General features: G+C 44.7%; 1 protein-coding gene across 4 annotated transcripts in view; it reads left to right on the forward strand.

The window, feature by feature from the left end:
* The window catches only part of FYCO1 (FYVE and coiled-coil domain autophagy adaptor 1), an 825,109-nt gene that overhangs the window by 794,474 nt on the left and 15,306 nt on the right, over window positions 1-15,329 (forward strand). For all 4 annotated transcript variants that reach the window (XM_078688154.1, XM_078688155.1, XM_078688157.1 and 1 more), the window contains one exon: window positions 13,247-13,457. In XM_078688154.1, the coding sequence (XP_078544280.1) occupies window positions 13,247-13,457 (211 nt within the window). The remainder of the gene's footprint in view (window positions 1-13,246; window positions 13,458-15,329) is intronic.

Consider the following 15,329-nt stretch of genomic DNA (forward strand, 5'->3'; position numbering starts at 1 on the left):
CTCCCTTGTCCTGAAGAAGACCCCACCGCAAGGATTTAATAGTACCTGCAATTTTGAGAGGGTTGAAACGTCGACAACCATTTAAAACGTCAACTCCACGGCCCAACCGTTCATGTATTGTACTATGTGGAGTATGATGTAGTTTTGATTTGTAATCCAAGTTCTTTTGTTTTTCTTGTACATTGTGTGTAACTATCAAAACTATTGTGACTTGAAGTTTTGATTATTCTGTTACCCTAACCCTTCCTTATCACAGTATCCTCACATCATCACGCACTCCCCCCTCCCTCCGGGGCTATGCTCCACCTATCCATTTTTTAATACGTGAATTATTGTTGCTATTTGTTATTCATCCCCAGTGTGATTAAAACATGGTGGTTTGATTTAATGTCTATGTGATTGCGTTTTGTATTATGTTATAACTTGTGTTCCTTATCCTTATGGGACCCCTTCCTTATAACACTAAGTTAACCCAGGTCCCAGGGACTCCTATTGGGTAAACCCCCCTAGAATACCCCTGTGGCTAGTCATAAGCAGAAGGGACTTACCCTCAACTGTAGGATAGCCCTGCCTCACCTCTACCTGGCAGGCTGCTCTGGAAGGAGGCTCCGCACTGCGGGAAAGAACATGAAAGGGTGCCGAAATTAGTAAAATTTCTACACCATTTATTGTTCTAAACCCTATTTACTCTGTAGGACAGGAGGCCAAGATGCACCACTAAGTGCAGCCAAGTACTGGAGCCTCGAGTGTGAATATAGCAGATATAGTATTCTATCTTACTGTTAACTTAAATCAGAAAGTCTACTATCAGAAATCAAAGACTTGTTAGAGGTAAAAGGTTTTCCCTGGCTTGTCTCTTACCTTTCCGTCGGTACCAGTCAGTGATGGTATTTATCAGGGATTGGATGAACTCTAACCATCTGAAACTCAACCCTGATAAGACTGAGCTCGTCCTGACTGGTGGTAAACTTAATCCTTGGTCTTCTGCTTTTTGGCCTTCTTCGTTTGGTTCCCCCCCCTCTTCCCTCTTCTTCTGTCAAAACCTTGGGGATCACTCTTAATCAACACCTTACTCTTCACTCGCACGTTAGCACAGTGGTCTCTTCTTGTTTTTTTGTGTTTTGTACTATTCGCAAGATTTCACGTTTTTTTTCATTTTCAGCTCTTAAACTTATTTTTATGGTGATGGTCCTCTCTCGCCTTGACTATGGTAACGCAGTGTACAATGGCATTCCCAGTTATGCCCTTCGCCGGCTCCAGCTAGTACAGAACCAAGCCGCTCGCTTGATTTTCAGCTTACCTAGGTCTCAGCACATTACCCCTTTTCTCTGCTCCTTACATTGGCTCCCTATCAAAGAAAGAGCCCTGTTCAAGCTTGGATGCCTGACTTTCCAGGCTCTTGCCGGGACAGCTCCGGCTTTTATCAAATCTAACATCCATCATTACATTCCTAGCAGGCAATTACGCTCCTCTTTCCTATCTCTTCTGGTGGTGCCCCGATTTAAGAAAAGTAGGACAGGAGGCTGTAAGTTTTCTGTTCTCGCCCCGTCTTTTTGGAACTCCTTACCTCTTTCTATTCGAACATCAGCGTCTTACATGGAGTTCCGCGGGAGACTGAAAACTCTTCTGTTCTCACAGGCCTTCTCAACTTGATCCAACTCTGCGCCCGTACTTGAAATTGAATTGACCCCACAGCCCCATGAAACCGCTAGGTAAACGTGCGCTATATAAATATTTTTAAATTCACATTGAAATACCTCGACTCAAACGAGAGCTCGCCCCGGGAGGTACCGAACGGAAGGCAGGCTCGTGTTTAAATGCTGGCTGCTTGATTGTCTGCAGCTGTGCGCGAGAAGGGGTCCTTCTATTTTTAGCGGTCTCAACAAACGCCCGTATTTTGATTGCGCATGCGTCTCTGATCGTATGTTGTACTCTGCGCATGCGCTTTTTCTATTGTTTGGTAGGAGACACTGCTTCGTAAACATGCGCACTAGGTCAGTGTCGGTACTTCGCTACTCCCCGTTGACGAAAGCGAGAACGCTCTACCCGTGTATCGAAGGGCAAGTATTGCGAGAAGAAATGTGCTACGGATCTTTTCCATACATTTGAACCCGATGAAAGTCGGCACGTGGTATAGGCAAAGTGGTTGGTCAACTTGGTTGAACGTTTTCCACATCTAATCGTGCTCCTATGTTCTTTTTTTCATTTTTTTTTTTTCAGAGTTTTATATAGCGCGAACTAGAACCGAACCGAATCAGTTATCAGAGCGCTTTACATAGCACCAGTTACGTTACATGAGGACACACTTTCATTTTTTTTTAGGATACGGATTTTCTTGGATACGGATTTTAATTTTTCTGGTGGTCAAAAAAGCATTAACAAACACTGGGGAGTTTTGAATCTAGCGGATAATGTCCTTCCGCGTCTTCTGTTCGCATACAAACGGAGTGCAAATCTGCGAGATAAATTGGTTCATACACGACCACAAGGCATCAAGAACATTGGGTCCCAGACCACATTATGGAATATGCCTCCTGTGGTAGGTCATTTCCCATGCGGGACTTGCACAGTCTGTCCCCAAACTGAGAAAACTTTAGAAATTGACATAGGCACCCCTCGCCCATGGAAGATTGAGAAACATACTAACTGTAACAGCGATGACTGATTTACTTGATATGGTGCCCCTGTCATCTTCGCTATGTGGGAATGACCACCAGAAAAATTAAAATCCGTATCCAAGAACATAAGAGCACGATTAGATGTGGAAAACGTTCAACCAAGTTGACCAACCACTTTCTTGACCAAGGCCATGCAGATACCGATCTTCACTGGGTGGTTTTAGAAAAACCTTGGATTCCACCACATCTGACAGATCCCACTAGATTTCTATTCCGCAAAGAACAACAGTGGGTCTATAAACTTAGAACAGACACAATGGGCCTAAACAATGAAATACCTTGGGTCTCTATCTAATACGCTACCTCTGAAGTCTACAACATAACAAGACACCTGGGCTGTGAAATGATATGGTAGTCCATATGGTAGTTTTATTGGGGTGCAGAATGAGAAGAAGGTCTGTACCCACTACCTCTTCACAAATTTAGAAGAGATATTGAAATCATGTAGACATGAGGTTTAGTGACGTATCACTACCAACGTGCACTTCGTTTTGAAACACGAACATAAATTAAATATGTCTCCACATGACCTGCATTATAAATCTTAATATTGATGCGGCCCGCGAGCTATCTATGTTCGTATACATTTGTAACACGAACACAAATTTAATATAATTTGCTCCAGATGACACGCATTATATATCTCAAAACCGATGCGGTTTTCGAGTTATCTATGTTAATTTAGAATACTTCAAATATTCTGATAAGAATTTAAGCCTCTGTACAACATTAAGAGATCACCATTGGATGTGCCTATACCACGTGCCGACTTTCATCGGGTTCAAATGTATGGAAAAGATCCGTAGCACATTTCTTCTCGCAATACTTGCCCTTCTATACACGGGTAGAGCGTTCTCGCTTTCTCCAACAGGGAGTAGCGAAGTACCGACACTGACCTAGCGCGCATGTTTACGAAGCAGTGTCTCCTACCAAACATCAGAAAAAGCGCATGTGCAGAGTACAACATACGATCAGAGACGCATGCGCAATCAAAATACGGGAGTTTGTTGAGACCGCTAAAAATAGAAGGACCCCTTCTCGCGCACAGCTGCAGACAATCAAGCGGCCAGCATTTAAACACGAGCCTGCCTTCCGTTCGGTACCTCCCGGGGCGAGCTCTCGTTTGAGTCGAGGTACCGACGGAAAGGTAAGAGACAAGCCAGGGAAAACCTTTTACCTCTAACAAGTCTTTGATTTCTGATAGTAGACTTTCTGATTTAAGTTAACAGTAAGATAGAATACTATATCTGCTTTATTCACACTCGAGGCTCCAGTACTTGGCTGCACTTAGTGGTGCATCTTGGCCTCCTGTCCTACAGAGTAAATAGGGTTTAGAAGAATAAATGGTGTAGAAATTTTACTAATTTCGGCACCCTTTCATGTTCTTTCCGGCAGTGCGGGGCCTCCTTCCAGAGCAGCCTGCCAGGTAGAGGTGAGGCAGGGCTATCCTACAGTTGAGGGTAAGTCCCTTCTGCTTATGACTAGCCACAAGCATAAGTATACTCGTGACATAGTGACAATGCACAATGCTCAAGGTTTCATGTGATTTATGATTTATCATGATTGTTCCTCTCTCTCTCACAACCACCCCCTTTTCCTGTTACTTGTGTTTTATCCATAGATACCTGGGTATGACCTGACAAACGAAAGAAAAGCAGGAATGCCGGTGTTGTATAAAACTTTATTACTTTTCACATAGTTGCAGCAGCAATAGCACGTTTAAATCTGGTCCTGAAGAAAGCCGCTGATACATGAGTATTGATCAACAGGCTGAAACATGTTGACCATTAAGTGACAGTGGTTCTATATCCATACCACTGTGCTGTTTCATTTTAATCCTGTCAGGTAGAACACATTAATAAAGTTAATTAGTGATTCTATCTAGGCAGTTTTAACTCACAATCCTATTCTTTCACACAGCGCTGCAAACCTTACTACACCCATCATCTCACATATGGGATTACTATCCTGCTCCTTACCAAACAAAACATCTCTGAGCTCCTTCCTTAAATTCCGAAGTAGCAGCTCCCAGTGTTGACTAGGCTTTCCACACTGGTAAGGAGGACCCATATGATGAAGCATGTCACCTTCGGGTGAGTGAGGGTTCTTATCCTTAAGGGATGTCTTCCCCAGTGATTATCACTTGTTGTTAATTTTCGAGAGAGACAGGGCAATTCTGCATATTTCCCTCACACACACATGTTTGAGACTGTAGGTGTACACTTTGGTATTTAGTCTGTATGAGGGAACGTACACCCACAGGTCCATAAACTTTCCCTTCTGACCCCCAATCTACGGTAGTGTTATATGGTCTTATTATTGTACCTAAACATCGAAGAGTAACACTGGGAGGACTCGCCCTTTCTGTGGTCACAGCATATGCCTGAATTGAGCTATAAGTGGAAACCAATATTTTAAAATTTCAAAGAGCTCTAAGCGCATTTTATCATCTGATTTCTCATTCAAAATGTATTCTGTTTTTTTTCTTGATTTCATGCATCTGGGGCCCTATTATGTAAAGGGCGTACTTTCCTTGTTTGCATCCGGCGCCACTTAAAACAGGTGCTCCAGGCGCACACAGGGAAAGTGCTCCCAATTACATGGAATGTGCTGCCCTGAGGGCAGCTGCGAACTTGTGCTGCCCTGGGGGCAGCACATTCAGGTGAAAAACAGAGTGGCTGCTTTGAAGCCGCTCCATGTTTCACAGTGCAGGCAGCAACCCGTCTGGACTTTAAAAGGGGATTAAAGATTCCCTTGCAGACGGGTGCAGTGAGTGACTGCATCTGCCTTCAAGGGGAAGTTGGGGGGTCCTTGGGATCCCCTTTCATCCCTCCAGAGGGCTGCAATCAGAGGTCTCACAGACAGTGCACCATGTTTTAGGAGGCCACTGCCATGCGCCTCCTGACCGCTTCTTTGCCTCTGCGCCCACGTCTATAATACGGCCAGGCGAAGAGGCAAAGGGATTGCGTCATTTGCATGAGGCCCTATGAAGATAGCGCTGGTGCTTTATGTGCGCCAGCTAGATTGGTATTACAGAAGGGGATGCACAAGCATCTGTTGTCTCTTCTGTAATACCAAAGTGCCCCAAGGGTTGCAAAGTGGAAAAAAGACACCCAGTACAATCCTGGGACACTTCCATAATACAACCCCAGGTGTACAAAGTTCGTCTTTCTAAGCACCAGGACAACCTTGGGTTATAGCGGCCTCTACAAAAATAATAACAACAATAACAGCAATGACAAAAATAACATTAATAATATAATCATACACATGCAGGCAAGGTCAATGAGGAGTATTGTTGATGAACGAGTATGTTGCTTTAACACTGTTGCTGAATTTTGGCCAAAAGTCATAATCTGCATTTTCAAAGGTTGTATTTTGTCTTATAATTAGAGTGACATTCTGAAAAGGGTACAATAAACATGTGAATACATATTGTAGTAAGAAACCTTGTAATCATCACAAATAAATATCACAGTCCATTTGACATGTTTTATTAAATGCCTGTTAGGATGACTTGCTCTGTGTAAAGGAATGTGCTGTAGCACGGTTAAGTGCAATCCATATTTATTTATTTGTGCTATATTCGAGTCATTTTAAGGTACCGATGAATGATTACATCTGAGTTACAAGCTTTAGTTATTGATCTTATCTTTAAACAGAGGTGTTTCAAATGAATAATCATCTAGCCAAAAGGACAGGACCGAACAATGCAATCACTCTTGATGTGAGCTAAAACTAACGACGACTGGCTCAAAGCATGAAGCCTGCACGGTAGCTATCCTGATTGCCTAAGTCAATGCCGTTAACCGCCTCATGCTTCCATCCAAAGGTGCGGAGGAAAATTTTTTAATGGCTCCCAATCAGCATCTGGGTAACCATCATGTATGCTCCAGTCACAATCAAGCTGGACAACCGGAACACCCTATATGCTGGGATCAAGAAAAAACTCACCAGAAGGCAGCAGACCATTCAGAACTCGATGGCCTTAGTGACTGTTTACCTCCCTTGCCGCACTTGCATCACACCACACTTGCTCCATAATCTCCCTTTCACAGAAGAGCACAATTCAAACTCCTCATCCACACTTTCAAGACATACCTCAGCAATCACATCAGCTTTCATAAGCCTTCCCAGACACCTCCGTGTGTCCAGACTCCTATTTCCACAAATACCAATCATACAGAAAACCAGATCTGGAGGTCGAGCCTTCTCCTACCTCGCTCCTAAGATGTGAAATGACCTGTCGCTACACAAAAGAACCACCTCCTCACTTCTAGAATTCAACAGGAAGCTGAAGACCTAGTTTTTTGAGTGTCGCATTAGGCCCTAGGTATGCTTAAGCAACTGCTCAGCGCCAGGATACTCTCCCAGGTGATAGTGTGCTCTACAAATCTGCATAACATAACAACATAACATACATAACGTATTCCTATTGAGAGGCTACAGACTGCTCTATTCTGTGCAGCTTGAAAGATCTCCTACTTTGTCAAACACACACACAAATGAATGCACATAATAGCACAAACAGAACCTGCAAGCATCAACACCACAGCGTCCAAGAGCAATGTGGCTTTAGATACTCAACTACTCTGTTCCTATTCATCTGATGCATCTGCTTGTGGGCCATTTCGTACTCTTAAAATGCCTAGTGATGGCAGATCCCCATAGTCAAACACGGTATGGTTGATAATGCCTGCCCTGCAAAAGAGTAAATTGCAAAAAACACAGTTGATGGACAGAATGTAGAACAATGTCATACATTCACCCCAGTACAAGGATCTGGGCCTAAATCCATCGTTTCTTTGCACTCCACACCACCCTGGGTTAGACACTGGCTATATGCAAATCAGCTCTGACCCTGTGCCTCATGGGAACAGTCCAGTCCGAATTACCAAGCCATGTCTTTCCCAGACCGGAATCAAGCATCCAAGGACCGGTTTCTGGCTATCAGCCTTCATCAGCCTGGATAGCTGAACTCCAGTGGTGTGGAGAGCCTGGGACTCACGTCTGAGCATACCCAGCCCACTCTGGGTGAAAATTGCAAAAAACACAGTTGATGGACAGAATGTAGAACAATGTCATACATTCACCCCAGTACAAGGATCTGGGCCTAAATCCATCGTTTTTTTGCACTCCACACCACCCTGGGTTAGACACTGGCTATATGCAAATCAGCTCTGACCCTGTGCCTCATGGGAACAGTCCAGTCCGAACTACCAAGCCATGTCTTTCCCAGACCGGAATCAAGCATCCAAGGACCGGTTTCTGGCTATCAGCCTTCATCAGCCTGGATAGCTTAACTCCAGTGGTGTGGAGAGCCTGGGACTCACGTCTGAGCATACCCAGCCCACTCGGGGTGAAAATTACAAAAAACACAGTTGATGGACAGAATGTAGAACAATGTCATACATTCACCCCAGTACAAGGATCTGGGCCTAAATCCATCGTTTTTTTGCACTCCACACCACCCTGGGTTAGACACTGGCTATATGCAAATCAGCTCTGACCCTGTGCCTCATGGGAACAGTCCAGTCCGAACTACCAAGCCATGTCTTTCCCAGACCGGAATCAAGCATCCAAGGACCGGTTTCTGGCTATCAGCCTTCATCAGCCTGGATAGCTGAACTCCAGTGGTGTGGAGAGCCTGGGACTCACGTCTGAGCATACCCAGCCCACTCTGGGTGAAAATTGCAAAAAACACAGTTGATGGACAGAATGTAGAACAATGTCATACATTCACCCCAGTACAAGGATCTGGGCCTAAATCCATCGTTTTTTTGCACTCCACACCACCCTGGGTTAGACACTGGCTATATGCAAATCAGCTCTGACCCTGTGCCTCATGGGAACAGTCCAGTCCGAACTACCAAGCCATGTCTTTCCCAGACCGGAATCAAGCATCCAAGGACCGGTTTCTGGCTATCAGCCTTCATCAGCCTGGATAGCTTAACTCCAGTGGTGTGGAGAGCCTGGGACTCACGTCTGAGCATACCCAGCCCACTCGGGGTGAAAATTGCAAAAAACACAGTTGATGGACAGAATGTAGAACAATGTCATACATTCACCCCAGTACAAGGATCTTGGCCTAAATCCATCGTTTTTTTGCACTCCACACCACCCTGGGTTAGACACTGGCTATATGCAAATCAGCTCTGACCCTGTGCGTCATGGAAACAATCCAGTCCGAACTACCAAGCCATGTCTTTCCCAGACCGGAATCAAGCATCCAAGGACCGGTGTCTGACTATCAGCCTTCATCAGCCTGGATAGCTTAACTCCAGTGGTGTGGGGAGCCTGGGACTCACGTCTGAGCATACCCAGCCCACTCGAGGTGAAAATTGCAAAAAACACAGTTGATGGACAGAATGTAGAACAATGTCATACATTCACCCCAGTACAAGGATCTGGGCCTAAATCCATCGTTTTTTTGCACTCCACACCACCCTGGGTTAGACACTGGCTATATGCAAATCAGCTCTGACCCTGTGCCTCATGGGAACAGTCCAGTCCGAACTACCAAGCCATGTCTTTCCCAGACCGGAATCAAGCATCCAAGGACCGGTTTCTGGCTATCAGCCTTCATCAGCCTGGATAGCTTAACTCCAGTGGTGTGGAGAGCCTGGGACTCACGTCTGAGCATACCCAGCCCACTCGGGGTGAAAATTGCAAAAAACACAGTTGATGGACAGAATGTAGAACAATGTCATACATTCACCCCAGTACAAGGATCTGGGCCTAAATCCATCGTTTTTTTGCACTCCACACCACCCTGGGTTAGACACTGGCTATATGCAAATCCGCTCTGACCCTGTGCCTCATGGGAACAGTCCAGTCCGAACTACCAAGCCATGTCTTTCCCAGACCGGAATCAAGCATCCAAGGACCGGTTTCTGGCTATCAGCCTTCATCAGCCTGGATAGCTTAACTCCAGTGGTGTGGAGAGCCTGGGACTCACGTCTGAGCATACCCAGCCCACTCGGGGTGAAAATTGCAAAAAACACAGTTGATGGACAGAATGAAGAACCATGTCATACATTCACCCCAGTACAAGGATCTGGGCCTAAATCCATTGTTTTTTTGCACTCCACACCACCCTGGGTTAGACACTGGCTATATGCAAATCAGCTCTGACCCTGTGCCTCATGGGAACAGTCCAGTCCGAACTACCAAGCCATGTCTTACCCAGACCAGAATCAAGCATCCAAGGACCGGTTTCTGGCTATCAGCCTTCATCAGCCTGGATAGCTTAACTCCAGTGGTGTGGCGAGCCTGGGACTCACGTCTGAGCATACCCAGCCCACTCGGGGTGAAAATTGCAAAGAACACAGTTGATGGACAGAATGTAGAACAATGTCATACATTCACCCCAGTACAAGGATCTGGGCCTAAATCCATCGTTTTTGCACTCCACACCACCCTGGGTTAGACACTGGCTATATGCAAATCAGCTCTGACCCTGTGCCTCATGGGAACAGTCCAGTCCGAACTACCAAGCCATGTCTTTCCCAGACCGGAATCAAGCATCCAAGGACCGGTTTCTGGCTATCAGCCTTCATCAGCCTGGATAGCTTAACTCCAGTGGTGTGGAGAGCCTGGGACTCACGTCTGAGCATACCCAGCCCACTCGGGGTGAAAATTGCAAAAAACACAGTTGATGGACAGAATGTAGAACAATGTCATACATTCACCCCAGTACAAGGATCTGGGCCTAAATCCATCGTTTTTTTGCACTCCACACCACCCTGGGTTAGACACTGGCTATATGCAAATCAGCTCTGAGCCTGTGCCTCATGGGAACAGTCCAGTCCGAACTACCAAGCCATGTAAAGCACAATGACGCCATTGCTATCTTGATATTGATTGTGTTGCAGGCCATTCCCTGCCAATCACACTGTGAGCGTGTGCATGGAATCCTCCCTTTGGGGCCTTGTTTTCCAGGACTGTGCTAGATAGCTGTGCACTTTAATAGCCACATATATGACGGCTTTTAGCGCTCGAAAAACGTAGAATCGGGCCGTTTGCGCCCGCTAAAGAGCCATTTGGCATATGCCAACCCTATTGAAATAGGGGTTACTAGTCAGTATTAGTAAAGGGTGTTTTAAGGGCATCACTTCCTATTAGCGAGTTCCAGGGACATGAATTAATGTTTTGCAACCAGAATGCAGACGCAAAACATTCATATTGTACTGACTCCGTGGAGGACTCCTTCCCCTTTGTGAATGGGGGCACTAGCATTTTCTAAGAGCAGGCAGTTGTCCCACGGACTTCTGCCTACTCCTAAAAACGAAAAGGGAGCATTTCATTTTTATTTTTGAAATACATCTTGTTTTCCTTTAAGGAAAACGGGCTGTATTCCAATTTAAAAAATGCTTCATTTAAAAAGCAATCACAGACATGGTGGTCAACTGACCCCAGCAGGCCACCATCCCTGTGATTACAGGCCATTCTCAATGGATCGCAAATTACGACCTGCCTCATGAATATTGATGAGGCAGGTCAATTGCAACCCTCTTGTGAATCACAAACAGTTCTGAGACACTGTTGTATGTTGCATTTTGTGAGTCCCCAATTGCGACCCACCAAAAATCCCTTCTGGAGCCCTTAAGCCAATTCTGCAACCACTACCTACAACCACTGGTCCAGATAATGCCTTGCTTCCTTAAGGATACTAAAGATGTACTTAACCTTATCAACAGTGTGGCTGACCCACATCATTTACAGGGCACATGGAGATGGTGGCACCTACCTTGTTTTTACTTTGTTTTCACTCTTTGTATAATGTGATGTGCAACACTTGATCGATTCAATGGCACTCTATGCTACTGTGGTGCACCAAAACAGTCTTCTCTCCCATTTTTATGACCTTTTCATGATGTTCACAAAAATGCCCGGTTACCTTTACCGTGTTGTTTTGATGTGATGCGAATTCTAGTATTTTACATCTCAGTAATGGGCAATTTTGATGTATTATTTGCCATACTTACCTGTGACTTCTGGAGAGGCCCATCCAGTGCCAGACAGACATAGTGGACCACCTTTGGGACCTTCCGGCCGCTAAGGAGCTTGCATGCCAGAAACAATAACATTATTGTGCTTTTTCTCCCTTTTCTCACCCCTTCCTCTCTATTTTACTTTATTGTCCTAGGTTGGATTATTCAAGATAGGATCCAATAGGCGGCACTACATTGGGCCCCATACACTTCCATTGACATATTCTTCATTTTTCTGGTCCTGAAGAAGCGCCAAGGCTCTCTGCTGAGACCAATAGGGCCGCAAAACATGTTGACCCAATAAATGTAAAACTATTTTCACTTTCTGTCCTCATTTGACTACTGGGGGTCATTATAACCCTCTATTTGCACCAACCATCTGGTTTTTGAATTTTGGCAGATTCATCTACCTATTAAATTGACCCAGCATTGATCTCCTTAAGTCAATTTTATACTCACTCACTTTTTGGTGGGCACTGCCTCACATGCATCGTACGGCGAGAAGTTTAAAAGCTCTCCGCTAAAGTGACCCTTTGGGGGACCCATAGGGCATTGCAGTCCTTGCCGACGAGGAGCAACAGCCCTATGATGAAGCATGACATCCCTTGGGGTGTGTGAGGGAATCAAGTAAGAGTCTCGCTGACTCTCCTATCTACACCCTAGACCGCTCCACCTTCCTTCCACCATCTTTTCTCCCCAGGAACCCCCTATTTTGGAGTATACTTTGTATTGGAACATGGGCACTAGACCTTTTTTCACTCTCAGTCTCATTCTTTCTTGCTAAAGTTAAATATATTAATTAATCTATATTAACAGTTAATATAAATATACATTTTTTTTTAAACTTTAATAAAATGTTATAATGTATTTCTATTTTTCTGCCTTAGGGAGATCTCTGATCCAACGGCGGGGTTCTTTACAAGTGTGGGGAAGATTAAATACAGATGTAAAGTTACTATTAGTGGACTTTACAGCCATAGTTGACATTTTTAAGACTCCATCTCTGTTTCAGGGGATGAGGACGTGTAAGGTTTACACTTTGTATTACCATTACACTCAGAAATGATTAATAGTCTAAAGTTGTAAAGTTATAACAAAGTGTAAGAGCACATTTACTTGTGTAGATTCACTCATGTGTAAAGTTACCTTTGTGAATAGGTCCCTACATTTCTATCTATCTTTGGTAATACTTGGAGGTTACTATTTCTGTTGAGAGTGGAAGAACATAAGACATGAAGACCAAACTCATATTATATTTCTGCACATCATGGTTTTGTCTCTTTTAGATTGAGGAATCGCAGTCCCCGTCAAACTTTGGAAGACTTCTCTTAATCCCTCAGTGCAGGCTGCCTTCCTTTCCCACAAGAATATTTTATGAAAAGACAATGTCCTGCCATATAATACCTTACAGAACTCGCCACTATATTTGTTACCATTAATAAGACAGCGGTAGAGGGGCCATTTCATATTTTGTGTTGTACCTCGACAGTAGCATCATATCTTTTGTTCATGTATCCTGTGTGGCAGCTTTTTCACTATTTCAGCTGTATGACTTTACATTGTCTTCCTCCCCAGGCTAAAGCTACCCCTCACTTTAGAGGAGATTTCCAGCTTTGGTGAGAACCACAGGGAGCTGTTCATCAAGTCCAGCACTTATAGCATCATTCCCATCACCGTGACGGAGTTGGGAATAACGATCAGCTGGGTGTTTTCTTCGGATACAAAAAGCATAGCATTTAGTGTGGTGTACCAGGAGTCAGAAGAGTCTCCACTGGATCAGTTTAAGGTGGGAGCTGAATACTTAAAATGTTTCTTCCAAAAAAGAACTTCATCCTTGTACAATATTTCTTTCAGTTGTGACAGTGATGGCTGAATAAGAATACAGGAAGAATAATGTGCTTTGTAATGGTGTAGTACTATAATTTTGACTTAGTAGAATGCTTCTAGTGGCTCCAGTTCAATTCATATTTATAAAAGGCCTGTCTTATAGCAAATACTGTGACATGGGTTTCGCTCCTACTATCTTAGACTTTCTATACAGTTAGTGTGGTGCATAACACAGCCCTGCTGTAGTGATATCCTCTTGATTTTAATGTAATAATTCAATCACTCCATATTTCATTCCACATCATACCAAAAACAGAATCAGTGTTCCCTGTCCCTTAAAGACCTGAGTCCAACAATCTACCTCCATTTATTCCTCCGTTTCTTGATTGGAATGCCTTTTATTAGGTAATAGGAGGGTCTTCAAATTCGCCATCAGATTTTGCAGCCATCTGTCTTAACCTTCATCTGTGTATTTGTACCTATAATTAGATGTGCCATCTAGACCCGAGAGATGGTGTCAATGTTTAGAATGGTTTGCTTCTCACTTGCTGTGGTTTATGTTTCATATCCACTTGTGTGATCTCTCTTTCTTGCCCTCGATGCATTCCCTGTTCTACTGACTGCTTACTTATTCATGTGTCATACCATCACATAGTTCTCCATGTTGGGGCTGGTGTTGTGATTTGCCACCAACCAATGTTTATCTATTTGTTGATTCGCGCGACAGTGGAATATATGTGAGCTCACGTTTTCCAGCTGTGTGCAGGGCTGAGAGTAGTAGTGAACATTATGGGAGCAATTGTAAAGAACTACATATCAGTTTGTGAGCAAGTGCAGTGATGAAACTAACCTGTTTAACTTTGTTTGTCTTATTCTGCAGGCAGTATCTTAAATATGTTCTCTCCTGCTTCTGGCTGTCGACAGTTTCACAATTTGCAACATAATTTTTATCGAAAAATTAATCTAACCCTGAAAGAGCTTACAGTTGATATTTACCCATACTGTGTCCATGTCAATTCCCATGCAGATGTGGAGTCATTTTGGGATCAGGCACGGCCGGCACAGGTAAGAGCGGTGGGGCTGGGCAAGGGTCGACAGACCCAGAATAGGATTTATTTTATTTTACCCATTCGTCTTCTGTTGACTTCCACCCGCCCCACCACTGTTACCTTTGTCTGCTGCGTCTATCTGATAGAGACATCTAGCCTCAGATTCCTTAACTTAGAATATTCCCAGGCGTTAGACTGGATCCGGATTTTATTTTCCAGCAGTACATCTGCGCGCCGTCAGTGAAGCCATATAAGTCCCTCCCGGGTCACTGACATCAGTTTCCTTCTTTTCTGCGTCCCAACGCGGATCCAGGAGTAGTGGTTCCTTTGGCCTGTTGTTTCAGGCCTTCTCAACACCTTCGGCATCCGAGAACACTGTGCGATGCCTTCGGGCTTCAAGGCGTGTGAGACCTGTATGCGGCAGATGTCAGCGACGCGATCTGTATGTGGAACTTGGGAGTGCACCACAACTCCGAGGAGTGCGACGCCTGCCGGCAGCTGAAGGCGAAGTCCCTGCAGGAGCGACGGATGAAGTTGCTGGACGTCCGGATGTCCCTCACTGAGTCGTCGCGTCGCCGACCGCCTTCTCGAGCGGGGGCTTCTGGTCGGTTCGGTCACAGAGTCGTTCTCACGGACGTCATTCTCCTGACACAGGTAAGCACAAACACAAGTCATGGAGGTCGCTGACCTCACATAAACGTGATGGCGGGGCCCGCTGCTCCCGGTCTTTACCGAACACAGGCACCCAGGAGTCGTCCCCCCTACCCACCATTTCCTGGTGT

The sequence above is a fragment of the Lissotriton helveticus genome, chromosome 4_1 (assembly GCF_964261635.1).
Source record: "Lissotriton helveticus chromosome 4_1, aLisHel1.1, whole genome shotgun sequence".
NCBI lineage: Eukaryota > Metazoa > Chordata > Amphibia > Caudata > Salamandridae > Lissotriton > Lissotriton helveticus.